General features: G+C 39.9%; 2 protein-coding genes across 2 annotated transcripts; both read right to left on the reverse strand.

Annotated features, from left to right (window-relative positions):
- Positions 1–1,922: 1,922 nt before the first annotated feature.
- Positions 1,923–4,592, reverse strand: LOC127977567 (ras-related protein Rap-2b). Its single transcript, XM_052582499.1, has 2 exons — positions 3,707–4,592; positions 1,923–2,662 (listed from the first exon to the last, which is right to left on the reverse strand). The coding sequence occupies exon 1, from the start codon at positions 4,301–4,303 to the stop codon at positions 3,752–3,754; it is 552 nt and encodes a 183-aa protein (XP_052438459.1). The 5' UTR covers positions 4,304–4,592; the 3' UTR covers positions 1,923–2,662; positions 3,707–3,751.
- Positions 4,593–16,163: 11,571 nt separating this feature from the next.
- LOC127977908 (P2Y purinoceptor 1-like) lies at positions 16,164–18,838 on the reverse strand. The gene is made up of 2 exons (XM_052583133.1): positions 18,671–18,838; positions 16,164–18,037 (listed from the first exon to the last, which is right to left on the reverse strand). Exon 2 carries the CDS (start codon positions 18,008–18,010, stop codon positions 16,946–16,948), a length of 1,065 nt encoding a protein of 354 aa, XP_052439093.1. The 5' UTR covers positions 18,011–18,037; positions 18,671–18,838; the 3' UTR covers positions 16,164–16,945.
- Positions 18,839–20,011: the final 1,173 nt, after the last annotated feature.

Here is a 20,011-nt window from a genome sequence, read left to right on the forward strand (position 1 = left end):
AGACACGTGGAAAATACATAAAAACATATAAACTACAAACACAGTTTACAAAAGGGTTTTTAAATCTATCTTTCATTTAAAAAAATAAAATGAAAAATCTTATCTAACTTTATCTAAATCTGGTCTCCTTTCATTAAAAATCTTTACAAATTTACTTTTAAATTTTACCAAATCAGTTGAAAAGTAAAGAGCCCTAACTAACTAAAAACCATAAAAAAAGTAAGTAAAATAAAATTTAAAATAAAAAATACAAATCTGTATTAAAGTTTCTAATTTTCATTTAGTTTAACTTTCATTTAGTTAACATTTAATTTCATTTATTTAGTTTTGATTTACCAAAACAAATAAAAATAAAAAAAAATAAAAATGGAGTTTATGATAATGAGTTGGAGTCATGACAAGTATTTAAAGTGACAGTTCACCCAAAAATGAAGTGGTTTCTGGTCCCCATTGACCTCCATAGAATTTTCCCCCCATACTATTGAAGTCAATGGCTACCAGCAATTGTTTTGTTTGCGACTTTCTTCGAATATCTACTTCTGTGTTCAACAGAACAAAGAAAATCATACAGGTTTGCAACAACAAGAGGGTGAGTAAAATGATGAGAGAATTGATATTTTTTGGGTGTACTGTCCCTTTAAGGTGGCAAACATGCACAAGCCTCAAAATCAGAGCTAGATAACAAGAATGCTGCGGAAAAGAGACATGCATGCAGAAACACCACCCACACGTGCTCTATCACTTCCTCTAACGTTCACAAAACACTCTCGCAACAGCCATCCTGTACATCTAACACACAAGAGTTCAGTCAGTGTAGTGTGTGCATGTCTGTGTAAGGACACTGCAGTCTCAGAGACTAATCAGGGTCACACACTGATCTTAATCACCTTAAAACATACGGGCTTCAGATCACATGACCAGCAAGCATGTGACCGCAGAGTCACCAGCATCAGTTGACCAGCACTTCCTGTTAGTCAAGAAAACAAACAAAACATGGCATCTCATTCTGGCCAACTGTTGACGAAGTGAAACTTTCACAATCGAGAAAAAGGAGAAAACCATCTACTTCCCCTTTGAAAGAGCTTTAAAGATGACGACAGCATGTTAACAATAATAAAGTTATTAAAGCTGGGGCCGTCTGTGGAAATTAAAGGGACGGAGTTCATTTTAAAAAATGATCATTCTTCACATCATTTACACACTCTCAAGTTGTTCCAAACCTGTATGAATTTCTCTATTCTGTTGAACACAAAAGATGATATTTGATTAATATAGTCATATTCGTCAAAATATCATCTTCTCCATTCAACAGAAGAGAGAAACTCACAGGTTTGAAACAACTCGAGGGAGAGTAAAGGATGACTATTATAATTCTGGGGTGAACTGTCCCTTTAAATGTGTTGACAGTACATTGGGTTCTCAATAATCTACGAATTAAAGGGACAGTTTGCGTTCATTACACTCTTTCCAAACCTGTAGAATCATTTCTGCATGAACTCTGATTTTAATAGACCAGCAGAAAGTGCTTAAGCATCACAAATCAGTGACAAAAACATCTAAAAATATCAAACTCCACCTGGCCAGACAACTATAGCGGCTCGCCAATTACTACAATTCCTGCGGTTTGAAGGAAAAACACAGTATTATCCTCAAAACTGTACATTAAGGCATTTGGGAAGTATAGGAACACTTGGAGCGTGTGTAATTACACGGAGAGGCATGTTCTATTTCTAAACCTGAGCAAACATCTGTTTTACAAGAAGCTGCTGCCTGTGTCTTTAAATCATCTCTAGTTTATCATCTATACAGTGCAGACCCCGTCCATCACACACACACACACACACACACACACACACACAATCACCAGCTCCTGGGGATCTACTAACACAGGCTTATCACACGAAAAGAGGGCAAACAGACACTTGTTTTTATATAAAAATGCATGTATTAAAAGTCTCGTTAAAACAATCAGACAGCTGTTAAAAAGCTCGTCTGAAATTAAACGTACAGTCGGATTAGAATTTCAATGGTACATCACATTTGTTAAAAAGAAAATAACAAAAGATCTGATGTCAAACAGACAGTGGTTTGTGGTTGGAGTCTGGGGGCTTCAGTACCTGTGTATTGGAGAAAAAAGCCAGAAAGATTTTCACTCAAAACAAAACAAAGAGATCAGACGTTCTGTTGAGGACAGGCCTCTGAAACATCGTTAACCCCCGAAACCATCAGGAGCAGTTAAGACCTGTGTGGACTGCCATCAACCCAGACTCCTTGCAGGTTGGCACTAAACTCTTGAACAGTTTTTTGGAAGGCACTCGACGCGTAAGCGCAGACGTCCTCGCGTCAAAACAGTGAAGTCCTCGTGCGGATGTGTGTGTGTGTGTGTGTGGGGCACGAGAAAGTAGTTCCAATCCAGCGAATAAAAAGCAAAACGATTCACAACAAGGGTTTCCAAGTCCACGAGCAAGACACAGTCCTTTTAAACTCCTCCCGTGTCTTGGTTTTTCACGTTCTCGGGGTTGAGTTCCAGTAGCGAGTGCAAGACACTTGTGTTGACATCAATGATGTGCTGGAGTCCTGAAGAGTGATGCGCTGTCCCAGAGTCCTCCTCTTCCTCCCGAGGACACGCGTCGCTCAACACTACAGAAATCCTGCCACACACCTCCAAAATAAAATACAAAACAACTAATTACTAGCGCTCGTCAACACCACACAGCCTGGCACCTGACAACAAAAGCCCCTCAAGTGCCTATGATTTAAACGTGTCGCTTTGTCTATATAGATCTATATATTTATATAATCCCAGAACATTCAAGTATTCTGTCATGTAAACACTGGTTTCAATATTCGTTTGTCGTGTGCAAGACATGGAGGACACTTATAGGAATACTGATGACAGTTAAAGCGATGGTTCGACCAAAAAAACAAAGTTCTGTCGTTGCTCAATTTGAAAACAAAAGAAGACAGTTTTTGGCCCCGATGGACTTCCATAGTGCTTTTTTTTCATACTATGGCAGCGAATGAGGAGTAACAATTGTTTAGTTAGCCACATTCTTCAGAATATCTTGTTTTGTGTTGAACAGAAGAACCTCGTACAGGTATGGGACAAATGATGGCGAGGCTGATGATACGAGGGCAACTTTCTGAGCAGTTTCTCACTGAGAACGGGTAGAGCTGGCGACTTCACTGTGTTGAGCTATTTGAATTTTGAATATAATGTTATGCCTTGATTACATTTTAAAGAAATCAAGGAATCACAATTTTGGATAATAAGATTACCAAATGTTAAAATTAAACACTTTGACAATATGCTAATGACAAGAGTGAAGAGAAAATAATGTAATTTGTTTAACGTTTACATCATGTTGATAACGTCAGGTGCGGCACACTTGGAATATACTTTTCTGTGACTAAAGGGTTAAAACAGAACAAGTTACTTGAATGATGTTGTGGTGACATTTTCAAGTTGACCAGTTAAAAATAGTAACAAAATAAAAGAATCAAGATCAGCCATAAGCTGGTTAACACATTTGTTCAGAAAGTTACCCGGTGTGTCATCAGTCGAACAGAACTTTCATTCTGGGAGAGCTGGCCCTTTAAGGATAGTTCTGTCAGTTTGTTACAGTCGTAAGTCGGTCGCGACTCTCAAGCGATGTCTGTCCTGTTCTCCGTCGTTCTCCGCTCGCGCGCGCACTCACTCACTCACCATGGCAACAAACGCGCAGGAGAACCCAGGCGTCGCGCGCGGTTCTCAGAGGATCGCGCAGGACGCGCAGCACTGGTCATCTCCGCTCGGCGCCGACGCGTAGTTCATCTGCCGCACGATCTCCGCGAACAGCTCGTCCACGGAGCCTTTGTTTTTGGCCGAGGTCTCCATGAAGGGACAGTTCCAGTCGTCCGCCAGCGCCTTGCCCTCCCCGGAAGACACCTCCCTCTCGCCCTCCAGATCCACCTTGTTGCCCACCAGGATCATGGGCACGCGCTCGTAGCGCTTGACGCGGATGATCTGGTCGCGCATGGGCTTGATGTCCTGGAAGCTCTGCTGGTTGACCAGACTGTACACGAGGATGAAGCCCTGGCCGTTCTTGATGTACAGATCGCGCATAGAGGCGAACTGCTCGGTGCCCGCCGTGTCTAGGATCTCCAGCACCGACGGCGACGAGTCCACCTCGATCTCCTTGCGGTAGAAGTCCTCTATCGTCGGGTCGTACTTCTCGATGAAGGATCCGGTGACGAACTGCACGGTCAGCGCCGATTTTCCCACGCCGCCGGATCCCAACACGACCACTTTGTATTCTCTCATGGCTCTGAACGGACGGGCAGTGTCTCTCTCTCACTCTGCGTGTGTCTCTCTCTCTCTCTCTCTCTCTCTCTGTGTGTCTCTGACTCTCTCTCTCTCCGACGGAGGCCGCGCTGTTTATGAGTCCTCCGTGTCTCGGCTCGGTTCCGGCCGGGGTTCGGTGAGAGCTCCGCGCTGAGGAAGGCCTTGCTTCAGACGGCGGCCCAGCATTAGAAGCGCATTACTCCGTCTGCGCTCCGCGAGCGATCAATGCAATGCGTGCAGGCTTCCTGCTCACCAGGGTTGCCAGGTTTTCACAATAAAACCCGCCCAGTTACTAATCTTCTGTTCTATTTCTTCTTTTCGGTTTTTAACGGCGGCTGGCAACCAACGTGAACGCCCATTACCGCCACCTTCTGCTCCGGAGTGTGAAACAGAGTTTTATATTCTATTTATCAATCCAGTCTCTCTAATAAAATCAAAGGAGACTTTACTATATATATATATATATATATATATATATATATAATTCTTGAATTCTAGTTTTCCTTATTCCTTCTCCAGCCTAGAATTAAACTGCTGGTCTCGTCAGAAACACTATTTCGACACTATTTCCACTTTAATACCGTAAAGCTGCTTTGACACAGTCTGCATTGTAAAAATCGCTATATAAATGATGGTGACTCAACTTGACTTTCTTGTTTATACTTCCTACATTCAAGAAATGCATGAGGTATTGTTTCTTCAACATGACATTGTTTCCCTATTATTTTAAGTGCTATTTACATTTGAATGCCCTAACATTGTTCTTGTTAATAATTTGTTAACCACAAAACAAGTCATAAGGGTATTTCTTTCTTTCTTTTTAAAATTATTATTATTATTATTATTATTATCATCATTTTTAAAGGTTCATACAGTATATAAAAAATACAAAAGCTTCATTTTCTTTTCTTTTATATTGATTTATGGTTTGTTAGCAGGACAATACTTGGCTGAGATACAACTATTTGAAAATCTGGAATCTGATGGAGCAAAAAACAAATAAAAAATCGAAATATTGTGAAAATAAAGTTGTCTAAATTAAGTTGTTATCAATCAATATTACTAATTATAATATCCTGGAACATGATCTTTACTTAATATCCTAAAGCTATTTGGCATAAAAGAAAAAATGATAATTTTGGCCCATACAGTGTATTGTTGGCTATTGCTACAAATGAAAACAACTCACTGTAATAGAGTTAAAGCATCCCAATTCCGCAGTAAAACAGAGGACTTGGCAACACATCTGCCTACCGTCCGCGGCGCGTCACCGCCTCACGTCATCAACGGAGCGTGTCTTAAAGGCGTAGGCACACAAAGTTGATCTCGACTCATGTTTGTTTTTAAACTGCTTTTCACTAGACAGCTTCAAATGAATAAACAGGAAATAATAATGCTGTAAAATTCATCCATTTCAAACTGTTCCAGTTTCGGCTCATTATTCAGATCAGCGCTGTGTCAGTTCAGTTCAACATCACTGTCAGTGTTATTATTGTCACATGTATATATTTCTTTTATATTCATCTAAATTTAAAGTGACTCATTGTGTGCTGTGTGAAAGAATTAAAAACAAAAGCAAACGCTGAGAGATTTTTGGACGATGTGTCCTTTAGTGTTGTGGTGTGCACCACACCCAGCTGATAAAGTGTGTGTCGCAACTCAGTGAGTCACGCTCGACTTGGACCAGAAACATCTCATACTTATCGTAACCTCATCTGTGTTATATCATTTCTGCTGAGAGTTTCAAAACAGACCTAGGATTGCCAGAGGTGCTCATTCATTTAGTTTGGATATGTTTGTGATATTATGGGAGTTATGGTCACCTGTCGGCCTTCCATATTTGTGTTGAGATTCTTAAGGAAACCTAATGGAGCAGAAGAATAATTCACATCAGTTCACTCAGGAATTTCCTATAGACATGTTTAGTTAACTAAAACAAGATCTGTGATTGAAATGATTTGAAGAGTTTTGTTCTACAATATAAATTACATATAGTCTCTCTCAAAACTAAATGTAGCTTTACAGTCTCACTGTATTTATGATGTAGAAGTCAATGAAAACACCCGCAGGAAACTCCATGAATCCGTCAGGTTTATGACTCTGTATGAAGTAATGCGTGAGATGAAACTGTACCATTACCAGATTGCTAAAGAAAGATAAGGTTTCCAAAGTGTAACAACAGAACAGCGTTTCGACTTCTGTTTTTGGAATATTCCGTGGATGTGACAGTCAGAGGAATCTGTGTATGAGCTGTAAATGTGAGTCACTTCCTGTGTGTCAGGAAGAGAGCGCAGGTGATGCTGTTTCTGAAGGTGTGTTAGCTTTATCAGACACGAATGACCTGATCGATGAGTAACGGCGCTGACCGGATCTGAACAACAGCTCCGAGGACTTCAGTCAGACATATCTAGAGTTGAATGGAACTGTACACTCTCTTATCAGCAGGAGAAACTGATTACAAGCAATCTGGATTACATAATCAGATTACTAAATAAATACTGAATAGATTATGTTACATTTCAGAATACTCATAATCAGACTACTTTTAACTGATTACATTGTTACATAAACACATTTCATCTTTATATATATATATATATATATATATATATATATATATATATATATATATATATATATATATATATATATTAAATATATATAAAAATGTAATTATAAAAATAAAATAAAAATATTAATACATTTTATTTTAATTTTAAATATTTTTGAATTAGTTATTTTAATGTAACTTTTTTTTAAATATTTAATGAATGATTTGCTATTCAATTTACAACCCACTGCTAAACCCAGTTTGAATAAATGTAATATTTAACACAACAGGGTATTTTGTCCTGTCCTCTTAATGGTGAAATGTGTAATGTACTTGATAACATTATTAAATACTTTTTTCATCATGTGATTAGGATTCAGTAATGAACTACACTCCAGCACTCGTCGTTTAATCCTCCTTCTTTCCAAACTCTTAATGTCAATGGGGTCCAAAGGTGTTTTGATGTCCAGGTTCAGTAGGTTTGGACACACTTTGAAAGCACATTCAGAATGAGCTCTCAGCTAATCATATAATGATGATGATGATGGTGGTGATGTTGTTGTTGATGATGAAGGTGGTGGTGATGATAGTGAATCAGCGAGCGGCTGGTTAGTAATCAGTCTGATGGACAGACAGCATTAATTATCATCCTGCGATGAAACAGCCGTAAGCAGCATCCAGACAGGAGACAGAAGGGCCATCAAACACAGCTCTCTGAAGACAGTCCTGATCGTCACACTTCACTTGTGGATTGATGTCCAGATCATCTGAAAACGGCTTTCCCCGGCTCCTCACACCTTCAAACATCTCACTTAATCACTCTCACTCAAGAGATGTGCCATCACAGACAAACACTGCTGATTCTTTTCTTATTATTATGATGTATATGATGTAATTATTAGTTTGTTCTGAGTATGGGCTACCAAACTTGGCAAATGTCACAATTTTCATTTATTTTGTGAGATATGAGAGGTATTTTGCATTTTGTGTGCAATTCTTGGATGTGTGTGTAAAGTTTTGTGTGTGTAATGTGTGTAAGCTGTTGAACAAACGATCATGAGAAGGATGTAAGAGTGTATTCGCCAGGGTGTTTGCTGGAGCAGTGGATCCATCTAGTGGTGAAGCAGAGACTTCAGCTGTATTGAGTGATTATTCTGGGATTATTCTGAGTGACAGCAAGCAGAGCTAGGAGATGAGTCCTGTCAAAAATTACTGTGTCAGAAGACAAATAGTATAGATGTAATTATATATGCATGCTTTTGTATGACTGTGTAGGAGTTGCATGTAATTTCCAGCATGCTTTAGTTCAGCAGAATGCAATCTTGCACAGCTGCACTCTGTTCAACTCCTCACAGTTTGACACAATGACAGTCTTTTGTCACCTAATTAAGAGTTAAATGTGATTCAAGCAGCACAGAGGTGCGTTTCTTGTGGATCTGTTGACCATCGAACAGCTGCACAGAGAGACCCTCCACAATAAACACTGACATTTGACAGACGTGAATAAAACATGTGAAGCAGTGCTGAGAGAGAAGCAGAGAGCTGCGGTCAGTGACGGAGATGACCGATACTCTCCCAATACAGTCTCTGAACACAAGAGCACACTTATCTAATGATGCTCACAAACTACATGATCTTAATCACAGTCTGAGCGAAGCTTGAGTTCAGACAAATGACATTAGTTTGAGAAAGACTTGCTGTGTTCAGTTTGTTCCTCTTTTACTGCATGAGTTTGTGTTAAACCTGATGATCATGTTAAGATCCCAGAGCATCTTCATGACATGCATAAGTCAGGTGTTTTCAGTCGTAACAGATTTCTGGAGAACTCTGATTTTTCTCTCTGTGTTTCCTGCTTTCACATTCTCATGACTCACATTCTGTGTAATCACACTTACTCAGGAAGAGGAGAAACGCTACAAACTAATGATCATATTTGATCCAATAAGAAAACCTACTGTAATCTCACACATGCATATTTTCAGTTTCCTTGAAATCTCTGAAATAACATATAAAGTAGACTTTTCTAAATTTAATTCAGTTTAACTTAAAAAAAATTAAATAAAATGTACACAAAAAACTTATGGACATAAAAAAAAAAAAACCTACATTAATTGAGAACATTGTCATGGTTTGCATTTTCAGGTTTTTAGGATTTTCTGTTTTTAATTGTTTTTGATTTTCCAACAAATATAACATTTGAGAAAATAATGTTTAGCTGGCCAGTAAAAATAGTGAAACTTTCTGTTACAGTTTGTCCATAACTGATGAACTCACGAGGAAATAATCTGTTTCTTTGTAATATCAAAACAGTGCTTCATGAAGCTGGGTTGTGTTATTGAGAAAGCAACTGATGTGAAATATCCCCTAAATCACAGAATGAGCTGTAAACACACTGGAAGTCCGTTAGAGAAGGAGGAAGGTGTGTAATTGAATGAATGTGGACCAGACGAAGACAGACGCTCTACATTAAGTTCGGTGTTGGATTACACAGTGGCATGGATCACTCCAACACAAAGTCACAGTCTAATTTAAGAAAGATATTCAGTTCAGCCGTATCGACTTACTCTGCTGAGATACACATTAACATTAACACACTGATTCGCTTTTCTTGAGCATTTGCATCTCTGATTACTGACATCAGCTGTAGTTTTTCCATTGATTTGGGATCATTTGCTGAATTAGCAGCATGCTTCCCTGTGAGAAACCTCACTTGCTCTACCTGTCTGCACTTGTTGAAATGTTTGTGGATCTTGTAAATGCCACACGAGTGCATCTCAGCCTCCAGCCCATAATACCCACATGTCTGCCAAGTTTCAAGGGTGTTTTCTGCTTTTATTCCATAATGAATTGCAACAATTCTGACAGACAGAAATTGCACTTTCAGAGTCCTGACTGAATAAAGCCAGGAAGACTATGACGAGACTGTTATGATGCATTCAGAGCAGACAGAGTCAGTTTCACCCTGACAAATAAATGTGTCAAAACTAATCTATGAAATAAATCATACAAAATATCTTTATTCTGCGCTTTTGCAACAGCATCTTTTAATATGTCGGTGCATTAAAACCTTTAAAAAGGTTTATTTATGTATTCTATGTATGTAGTCTTTGATTTGCCAAAGGTGAAACAGTTCTCTTAATAACCATTTTTAAGAACTTTTGATGTTTTTGTGGCCATTGATGGTTCCATGAAGAACCTTTAACATCCATAAAAAAATATAAAGTTTATTCTGGCAATGTCACAAGATGAACCATTTATGTGAGCAGTTCTTAAAAGTACATTTTATTAACATTGTAATGATGTAAAACCTTGTTCTTCTATAGAAACTTCATGCAGTGGAGAGATTTCATGGATGTTCAGGTTCTTCATGGACCACAGATGATGCCAGTGATGCGTGTTCATTCAGAAATCCTGCGGATGATGGGAATCACACTGCCAGGTCCAGCACAGTCTGTAATCAACCAGATCAAATATCTCTGTGTGTGTGTGTGTGTGTGTTTTATTTAGCCTTTATGGAGTTGTTGCCCTGCATTATATTTGTTATCAGTCAACTATGAAATATAAGATCACGTACAGGTCTGGGGGCGGGGCCAGTGCGTTAACGGCGTTAATATATTTAAATTGCGTTATTTTTCCCTTACTTATTACTTTAGTTAACGCATTAAACTGACAGTCCTAATACACACACATATTTCTCCCATAGTGTCCGGCTCTTTGTTCAGTTGTGTCCCTGTTTGAGAACAGCTGAACTGATCTTGGCAGAGATTCTGTGACCCGCTGCACTGTTTCTTGCCAAAAGCATACTTTGTGTTAATTAAGGATCTGCTTGGGCATTTATACTGTAGAACACATTTCATCACAGTACAGTTCATTCATTTCTCCCTAACAGCAGCTGGTTTGATAATGTCTAATGATGTCAGCAGTTTGTGTCTGAATGACACTTTCCCCATCCACACTGTTCTCTCTGTAACTCACACACACACACAGACACACACACACACACAGACACACACACACACGCACACACACTCACACACACACACACACACACACACACACTGGAAGCACCGATGGGCTTTTCCGAGTCGCTTCCATCAGGAAGCAGATCCACCTCATACTCTACAACAGTGGTTCCCAAAGTAGGGGTCGCGACCCCACGGTGGGTCGCGGGAACCCGGCGCAGGGGTCGCGAGATGATTTCGATATAGGCTTTATATATTTTTGTTTCGATTAATTTAACTCTTTCGCATCGCACGTACGATCACACCGGTGTGATCAGTCTAGGCTAGTCCCTGGAGTGTACGACCACACCGGTCAGTGCATGACGTGAAATTCAAATGTGCTCTGGTGAGTTGGCTGGCGCTGAGCCAGAGACAAGTGCGCTCAGAGCTGTCATCACAACTTTTCAGTGTTTTCAACCACATAATGTTTATTTTAGGTTTCAGACATATAAGTACTAGAAAAAACAATACATTTAGAGTTTGTAAAATACACACTGATGTCAAAGGAAGAGGCAATAATAATCTTTTTCATTATAATTAGACACATTTTATTCATATCAGATACACATTGTGTAAGTAACTTTAAAGTTTACTCCATTATTCTCCCAGTTCACCAGCCACTTACTTTTATGTATTTCGGGAGAAGTGGATGAATTCACGTGTTGTAAATCCAACAGATCTGATTCTCTGAACTGCGTCTGCGTCACAAACTAAGATGGCGGCGCCCATCGCGCATACAGCTCAACTAACGCGATCGTTATAAAGGTGTTTAAACAACAAAACACTTCCACTTGCATATATTTGACAATCGGAATATCAGCTATTTCATGCCATATCTAACAAATTTGTTAATATTTTGAATAAAAAAGGAAAAATGACAAAAGCAGATCATTCATTCAGCTCTGTTGTTGCTGCGGTATGTCACGTGACAAGCAAAGACGCGTCACCATGGAAAGCATAAAGTGACACATCTAGCGGATTAGCATGTGTGTGTGTGTGTGTGTGTGTGTGTGTGTGTGTGTGTGTGTGTGTGTGTGTGTGTGTGTGTGTGTGTGCGTGCGCGCGCGCGCGGTGTGTGTGCGCGCGCGGTGTGAGCACGCGTGTGAGCAGCTCAGACTTACTCGACTGGTTCCTGATGGCAGAATAATGAACGAGTTCAACCCAACATAGCTGCACAGTTACTTTCCGAGAGAGAACAGGTGGATATCGAGCAGCTCATGCAGAATTGTAAGACTGATTTTGCACGCAGAACAATAAAATATAACTTCGTGTGCTTTGAGACTGAGCATAAAATCGATTTGCTGTACATTTCACGCGACGAGAGGTGTTTTTTTTTGGGCGGGGGGGGGGGGGGGCAGCAGCGCATTTATCATGGGGTCGCGGGCTAAAAAGTTTGGGAACCCCTGTTGTACAACACTGATCCTCAAATCTGTCTCGCGAGACCCACTTTCCTGCAGAGTTTAGCTCTATCCTTAATCAAACACACCTGAGTTTGCTCATCAGTGTCTTCAGGGTCATTAGTAAATCACAGGTAGGTTTGTTTGATTAGGGTTGGAGCTGAACTCTGCAGGAAAGCCAGATTTGAGGATCACTGCTCTAGAGCTAAAGGTCACGGCTGGCCATTTCGACCAGAGATCTGATCTCTTGTGAAGAACAGCTGCAGTTATTATCTGCCAGAATATCACAAACATGACCTTGAAAAAAAAGAAAAAAGAAAGAAAGTCATATCTAAATGAAGAATACACTGGGAAATATCCCATTTGTAACCAGTGGCGATGTGTCGAATGGAATGCAGTATTTTGGTATTCCACTATATTTCGGTACTGTATTTAAGTGACGTGACATACGGTCTAGTATACTGATCCATACTCAGAATTGCCCTGTTTCTGAAACACGAGTGAATCTCAAATGAAGTACTGCTTTCTCCTGGTTACTCTCATGCGTGTTAGTGTTCTCAGAGGAGCTGAGGGCTGGGCTCGGCTTGTGAAGCGCAGCTGTTTCTTATCAATCTGTGGTCGCAGTCTAATGGTTAAGATTTAAAGGTCCCGTTCTTCCTGATCCCATGTTTCAAACTTTAGTTAGTGTGTAATGTAGTTGTTAGAGTATAAATAATATCTGTACAATTATAAAGCTCAAAGTTCAATGCCAAGCGAGATATTTTATTTAACAGAATTCTCTTACAACGACTGACCAGTTTGGACTACATCCCTTTAGTCCCTTCATTAATGACGTCACTAGAACAGTTTTTTGACTAACCTCCGCCCACATGAATGCACAAAAAAGGGGGCGTGGTCTTGTTGCGTTCCCAAGGAGAAGAAGAAGAGTTGTGTTTGTTTCCATGTCCTCGAAACATTGTTATTATGTTCTAGAACTTGGATATATCTTTCAACATTGATGGTGCTCATCTTTCCAGATGTGTAAGCTGCCCATGACACACACACTCATGCAACCCCATACCATCAGAGATGCTTCTGAACTGAGCGCTGATAACAACTTGGGATGTCCTTGTCCTGTTTAGTCCAGATGACATGGCTTTTTATACCCAGTCATGTTCCCAATTTACCTAATAAGTTGCAAATTGGTCCTCCAGCTGTTCCTTATATGTACATTTAACTTTTCCGGCCTCTTATTGTCTCAACTTTTTTGGAATGTGTAGCTCTCATGAAATCCAAAATAGCCAATATTTGGTATGACATTACAAAATGTCTCACTTTCAACATTTGATGTGTTATCTATATTCTATTGTGAATAAAATATATGTTTATGAGATTTTTAAATTATTCTATTCCTTTTTTACTCAAAATTTGTAGTGTCCCAACTTTTTAAGAATCGGGATTGTAAATAACTAGAAGAATAACAAAGTGCAATAAACATTAAATCAAATTTCGCTACAAACCAGTGTGTTTATAATGACAACAATACATTAAAATGATAAGAAATAACTGTGCTATATTAAGCAGCATGATGGATGGTTTTGTAAAAGTAAAATACCTTAAAGTGACACACAGTCAAGTTACAGGCCTCTCTTGGGTTAAAATAGAGTGGATAGAGCAGCACAATAAGTGATGGCAGGAACAGCTTTCGTCTCTATCCCTGTAGTTACAGCAGGATGTGTTCATGGCTATCGAGAAAACAGAAAGAGAAATGACTCGTTCAAAGTTTCTTCTAGGTCTAGCCTGTACGGTTTTGACTATAATCTATAGTGTTTCACATGTTATTTAATATGATTATTAAGTCCAAATGCTGACTGTGTGAACACAGAAAACCTCCTCAGGTTATTAATCACATAATCTTTCTGTGTGAAGCCTGAGCTGACCAATCATCAGTTTCAGCCGGACAGGGGGCTCTAAATAATCTGAATAGTCGTCTTGCTTTGTGCGGCACGATGCATATAGTCTACTATTGATCTAGAGAATTGCTGTAGAAATAGGATTAGAAATGAATTTGTCTTCTAATACAGCTGATGATGGCTGGATAACAGGGTAATGTGTCTGAAAAACGCTTTCAGGACAAGATAGCATTTTTTTTCAGTTTTCTTCTCCGAGCGTTAAGTGACCCTTTTATTGTCCATACTTTATCATTCTCATAGTCAGCATTCAGTCTGTGGCTGAAAGCAGCAGCACAAAGCTAATAAGAGAAGATATTACATTTACAGCATCTTGTGTAATCAAGCATCAAAATGTAAGTCGCTTTTCTTTAAAAGTGCCAGCTAAATACCCAATATGTTAGAATTCAGGTTTGACTGGACGTAAAACAGCATGAAAAGCATAGAAGGGACAGCTGACTTTAAAAAATTAAATTCTGGGATTGTTTTATATGTGTTTGGAGGAGTTGTGTCTTTGGAGAGTAATTTGCAGAGAGGGTGGGATCTTATGCATTCAAAGCTAGTTTGCTGTAGTTTGTTTCATATTATGGAAGTCAGTGTCTATACCATGCACTGTTTGTTTGATTACCTACATTCTTTTTTTTAAAAAACTTTAGAATTTTCAATTTTGAGTGAAATACACTTTTTAAACCATAAACACACTGTAAAACCGAACAGTGAAATTAATCAAATGACATTAGTTGACTGCACTCAAATGATAATGAAAGTTCATTGGACTTAATTTAAATAAGTTCTGTAAATTCAAAATTTTAGTAAGTTGAACTTAAAATGATTGCGTTTTCTATTTCCCAGCAAGCCTCAGGCGTACTCATTTCTCCTTTGCTGTGAAAGGGCTTTGACATCTGCCAAAAATAGAAATTTACATCAGTGTCCCTGCAGCACAGAAGCAGACATCAGTATCACAGACGTATATTTGTAGCAATAACCAACGATAAGTAAGTAAAGATTAAGATTAAGTAAAGACCATGTTCCATGGAGATATTTGGAAAATGTCCTGCCGTAAATACATCAAAAAGTAATTTTTGATTAGTCATATGCATTTATTAGAATTATTATAATTGTTTGCTCTCTCAGATTCCAGATGTTCAAATAGCTGTGTCTCTGTCAAATATGACGTATTCCATACATCAATGGAAATAATAATTATTTTTATTATGTGACTGTGGTCACAGATATTGAAAACAAACAAGCAAGCCCTGTCCAGATTTAAAAAGAAGTGCAAAAGTAACGTATCATATTACTTTCCATAAAAGGTAACTAAGTAACATAATTGTAATACTTTTAAAAGTAACATTCCCCAGCAGTTCGAGTGTTCAGTGAACAGTGTGTGTGTGTGTGTGTGTGTGTGTACAGTGAACACAGCTCCTCCTCTCGTTCTCCACCCGTCTCCTCTGAATGCTGTGACAGGAGACGGAGGCGGAGCAGGGTTTTCGTGTCTCGGCAGGCCTGACGGAGTCTCTTCCTTCCTGCGCTGCAAACATGAGCATGCAGGAGCACGCGGACTGACTGCCGTATTAATCCATTCATAGACGCACTGAATACAGACTCACACACCTTTACAAGAAACCCAATGACACAGGTGGCTCATTATAGTCGGCTGGCACAATGTTGATTATGCTTGACTGATCTAATTCACGTTAGCCTTCCATCACTCTTTCTAAGTACACAGCGCTAGATAAACAGAAGGCATGACTCGACCATCCATCAGAACAGAAATGATGAAGGCAAACCAAAATGGCATTTAAGTTAGATTTGCTCAATTAAGACCCTTGAACCCTCAGAAAAGAGAGCTCACAGTCATACAGATCTGAACACATCCCAATAATCAGACAATGCGATGCTTCTTGCCATCACTAAACACACTGCTTTCGCTCGCCTCACAAAGAGTCGCTAGGAGAAGTCTGCGAGGAAAAGAAAGTGCAGCTTTATTTACTCCTCGCTCGTTCCTCGTCCCGTCTTGTTCTTTCAGTCTGATATCTAAGGGCTTGAACTAGACGGGTGTGAAGAGACTAAAGACAGACAGGACAGTAGACAGAGTAATGGAGTGAGAAAGCAGACTGAAGGATAGTCATCTACAGCACTTCAGCAGATAAGTGCATTCAACATCATGAAACATACAGTAAACCACTTCAATTACTTGAGTCATGTTGCATTTTAAATGCTTTTAACTAAATGATCCAGCTATAACAATGAGAAGATACAATACATATATAATATACATACAATACTATTCACTAACTCACTATCTTTTGGTAGACCTGATAATAAAGAGCGGTTAATGTACTTTTCATTTAGGTCTCTGTATTTGTTTTAGCTTTAAATACTACAGATCGTTAAAGAGTCATACATTACAGTATTCATCGACTGTTTAAAACATGGCTATGAGAGTGTCTTCATCATTCACAGGCGGATATTAATCACACGTATTTACAGTAAACGCAGAACACACATCGGTTCACAAACACATCTCGGATGCTTTAAACATACAGGTAGAGAAATAATAACCACTCAATATCTACAGTATAGTGCATCTTAACTACTGAGTGAGAACAGATCCCAGCGTCTTCAGCGCTTCTTATATTCAGACTGTTACACGCTGATCAGTGAAGGATCAGTCGATGAAAACATTCAGAGCAACACAGGAGGAGTAACACTCATCTTTAAAGCATCAGTCTAAGAGAAGGTCAGTCCCGGTCGTCCCCGTTCTGGACACACTCCGGCTGGCTGTTGAGCGCCGTCTCCTCGCTCTTGGACTGCACCGGGTGATCTCCCTTCCTGGTGGACTTCTTGGTGGCTCTGGACAGCCTGCGTCTGAACGTGTCTCCGGCAAGAAGGTACAGGACCGGGTCGACGCAGCTGTTGAGGCTGGCCAGGCCGCGGGTCACCTGGTACGTGGCATACACACGGTCGTTAAAGACACACATGTCCGGGCTCTGGAAGTACAGTCTCGCTCGCATGTTCAGGTTCTTCATCACGTGGAAGGGCAGGTAGGACACGGCGAACACCGTGAGCACGATGATGACCAGGTATATGGACTTCCTCCTCAGCGGAGCGTTGTCCATGTCGTTGCAGATCAGGGCTTTGACGATGCCGCCGTAGCAGCTGAAGATGATGATGAACGGGATGCAGAAGCCGAACACCGTCATGCACATGCTGTAGATGAAGTATCCCGGCAGCTCGTCTTCGGTCGTGGTGTCGTAGCACGTGGTTAACTCCTTCTTAGGGCCGGTTCGGGAGTAGTAGAGGATGGGAGAGATGCCCACCACCACTATGAACCAGACGAGCGCCACGGTGCGAACGGCGTTCTTCTTTTTCAGCCTCCCGAGCGACTTGAGCGGATGCACGACGCCGGAGTATCTGTGCATGCTGATGCACGTGAGGAACAGGATGCTTCCGTAGAGATTCACATGGAAGATGAACCTCTGGAGTCTGCATAGGACGTCTCCAAATATCCAGTCGGTTTTGTTGAAGTAGTAGAAGATGAGGAACGGCAGCGAGAGCACGTAGCAGAAGTCGGCCAGCGCCAGGTTGAACATGTAGACGGAGATGCTGCTCCACGGCCTCATGTGGCACACGAACATCCATATGGCCAAACTGTTTCCGATGAAGCCTGTGAGGAAGACCATGATGTAGACGATGGGGAGATAGTAAAACTGAAAGCCAGTCTTGGTTAACGGGCAGCTCGCCGTGTTATTGGAGAACTCGCTCACGTTATTCATGAGCGACGTCAGGTTACTGAACTCCGTCATGATGTCAAGAATCAGCAGGTCTGCGCTCTACGAGAAAACAATTCACCTACATTATTAACCCAGATATACTCCACAGACAAACTTTATTATCAGAGATCAGCACACAATTAAATACTTTATAATTCTTCCAATATCAACATTATACGCATTCCCTCTACTGAATTATAAGAAAGTTTAAAATAATAAAATGAAAGTGAATGCATTATGCATTTGGGTTGTTTTTCTAACAAAATATTTTTAATATTTTAATTTTTAATATGCATGATCTGAAGAAAATCTAACTTGATTTAAGATTCCTAAGATTGCGAGATTTGCAGAATGATTATTAATCACATCGTTTTTAACCGATTGTTTGTTGTTTTAAATACAGTAGATCATGTCTGTCTCGTGCCCTGTGTCATATCTTCAGTTTTCGCTTGGTTTAGCAGCATCTGACACAGATAGTGATCCAGAGTAAATACCAGAACGGAGAAAAGTGATTTCACACAACAGGTTCAGTTTAATGACCCTCTGTGCGTATTTCCCTCCAATATGGACATGAAAACAATAGAACAACAAGTCATTTGTCTCAGGAGCAGCCATTTCAACGCAAATAAAGAAATGAGTTGCGAAATCAGCAGCTCGTTTGGTCCAGAGAGCAGAAGCGTGTCACTCACTCACCCTCCAGCCGATGGGTCATCCCGAGCTCCAGAGCCGGGTCAGATCCACGGGAGATCTGCTTCACTACAGAGAACACACACACTCACACACACACCGACCCCCGCGAACACACGAGAGACTGAGACACCGCGACTTCGTCCGGATCCCTGCAGGATTCATGTGAACCGATTCAGCTGCGACTGAATCACTGTGCGAAGTCCATCTCGACACACTTTAGGAAGAACATCTAGAACACAAGTGACAGCATCAGCTGGAATAGAGTACACTAAATACCACACTCATTTCAATGGCAAAAGTGTGCCAATACCTGCATTCACCTCATAAATAAATTAAATTCGATTAAATTCAAGTTTATTTGTATAGCAGAAATTTGGGTTTCTACAATACATTTAGTAGCAGCTTATCAGTGGTGACTATCAGTTTATTTGCATATGACAGAAATGTAAGGAGAAATCAATTTAAGACGCAATCAAACAGAGATGAATACTAGGCTAAATTATTCTATAAATAACAAAAAAAGTAATACATATGCAAAATATTATATTGCAGGCATATTCTTTTACTTTTATAGCCTGCCGAGATAAACTTATTATTATTATTATTATTAGCCTACTATTTAGTAGATATTTTGGTCATACTTTACTTTAAGGTCCAATTCTCGCTATTAGCAAACCATTAACAACAATTAAATTTTGCCTCAATAAACTCCTAATAATTAGCTGATTATTAATAGTTAGTAAGGTAGTTAAGTTTGATTGGGGTGCAGAATAAGGCTTTAATATGCGCTTCATTAGTAGCCTATAAACAGCCAACATGTTAATAATAGGCATGCTAATAGTTAATAGTGCTAGTCTGCTACCTTTCTTTTATATCATTGTTCGTTTTTTTATAAGAAGCTTGTGTGAATGTGCATTACTGCTGTCTTTAAATCGTTTGAATTAATCATTTAAATAACACTTACTCTTCTCGCTGAACCGAGTCATTGAATCGCAGTGCTCGAGCGAGTCGACTCGCTGGTATGAATCGCGAGCGCGCGCAGTCTGCTGTGTTTGTGTGAAGGAGGGACAGTTAATGAGCGCTGGATCACTTCTTGTTTCAGTTCTGCATGTGCTCACACACTGCATACTGCACAGTCGATCTCAGACTCACACACTCACACACTTCACCTAGAAAACTAAGTGTTGAGCAGAAGCTGCAGAAACAGGTTTAACCACCTGATGAGTTTGTGCAAGAAATACTGTAAGTAGTTTCATCTGCAGCAGCTCAAGTGTGATTGTAAAAGCATAACCAAACAATCCTGCGGCAATGTGTAATACACAGATCAGAATAAACCTGCTCTCT

Source organism: Carassius gibelio, chromosome B18 (genome assembly GCF_023724105.1).
Source record: "Carassius gibelio isolate Cgi1373 ecotype wild population from Czech Republic chromosome B18, carGib1.2-hapl.c, whole genome shotgun sequence".
Classification (NCBI taxonomy): domain Eukaryota; kingdom Metazoa; phylum Chordata; class Actinopteri; order Cypriniformes; family Cyprinidae; genus Carassius; species Carassius gibelio.

Excerpts from the sequence above, each read along its gene's own strand:
- LOC127977567 (XM_052582499.1), bottom strand. The coding sequence starts at position 4,303 with ATGAGAGAATACAAAGTGGTCGTGTTGGGATCCGGCGGCGTGGGAAAA.
- LOC127977908 (XM_052583133.1), bottom strand. The coding sequence starts at position 18,010 with ATGACGGAGTTCAGTAACCTGACGTCGCTCATGAATAACGTGAGCGAG.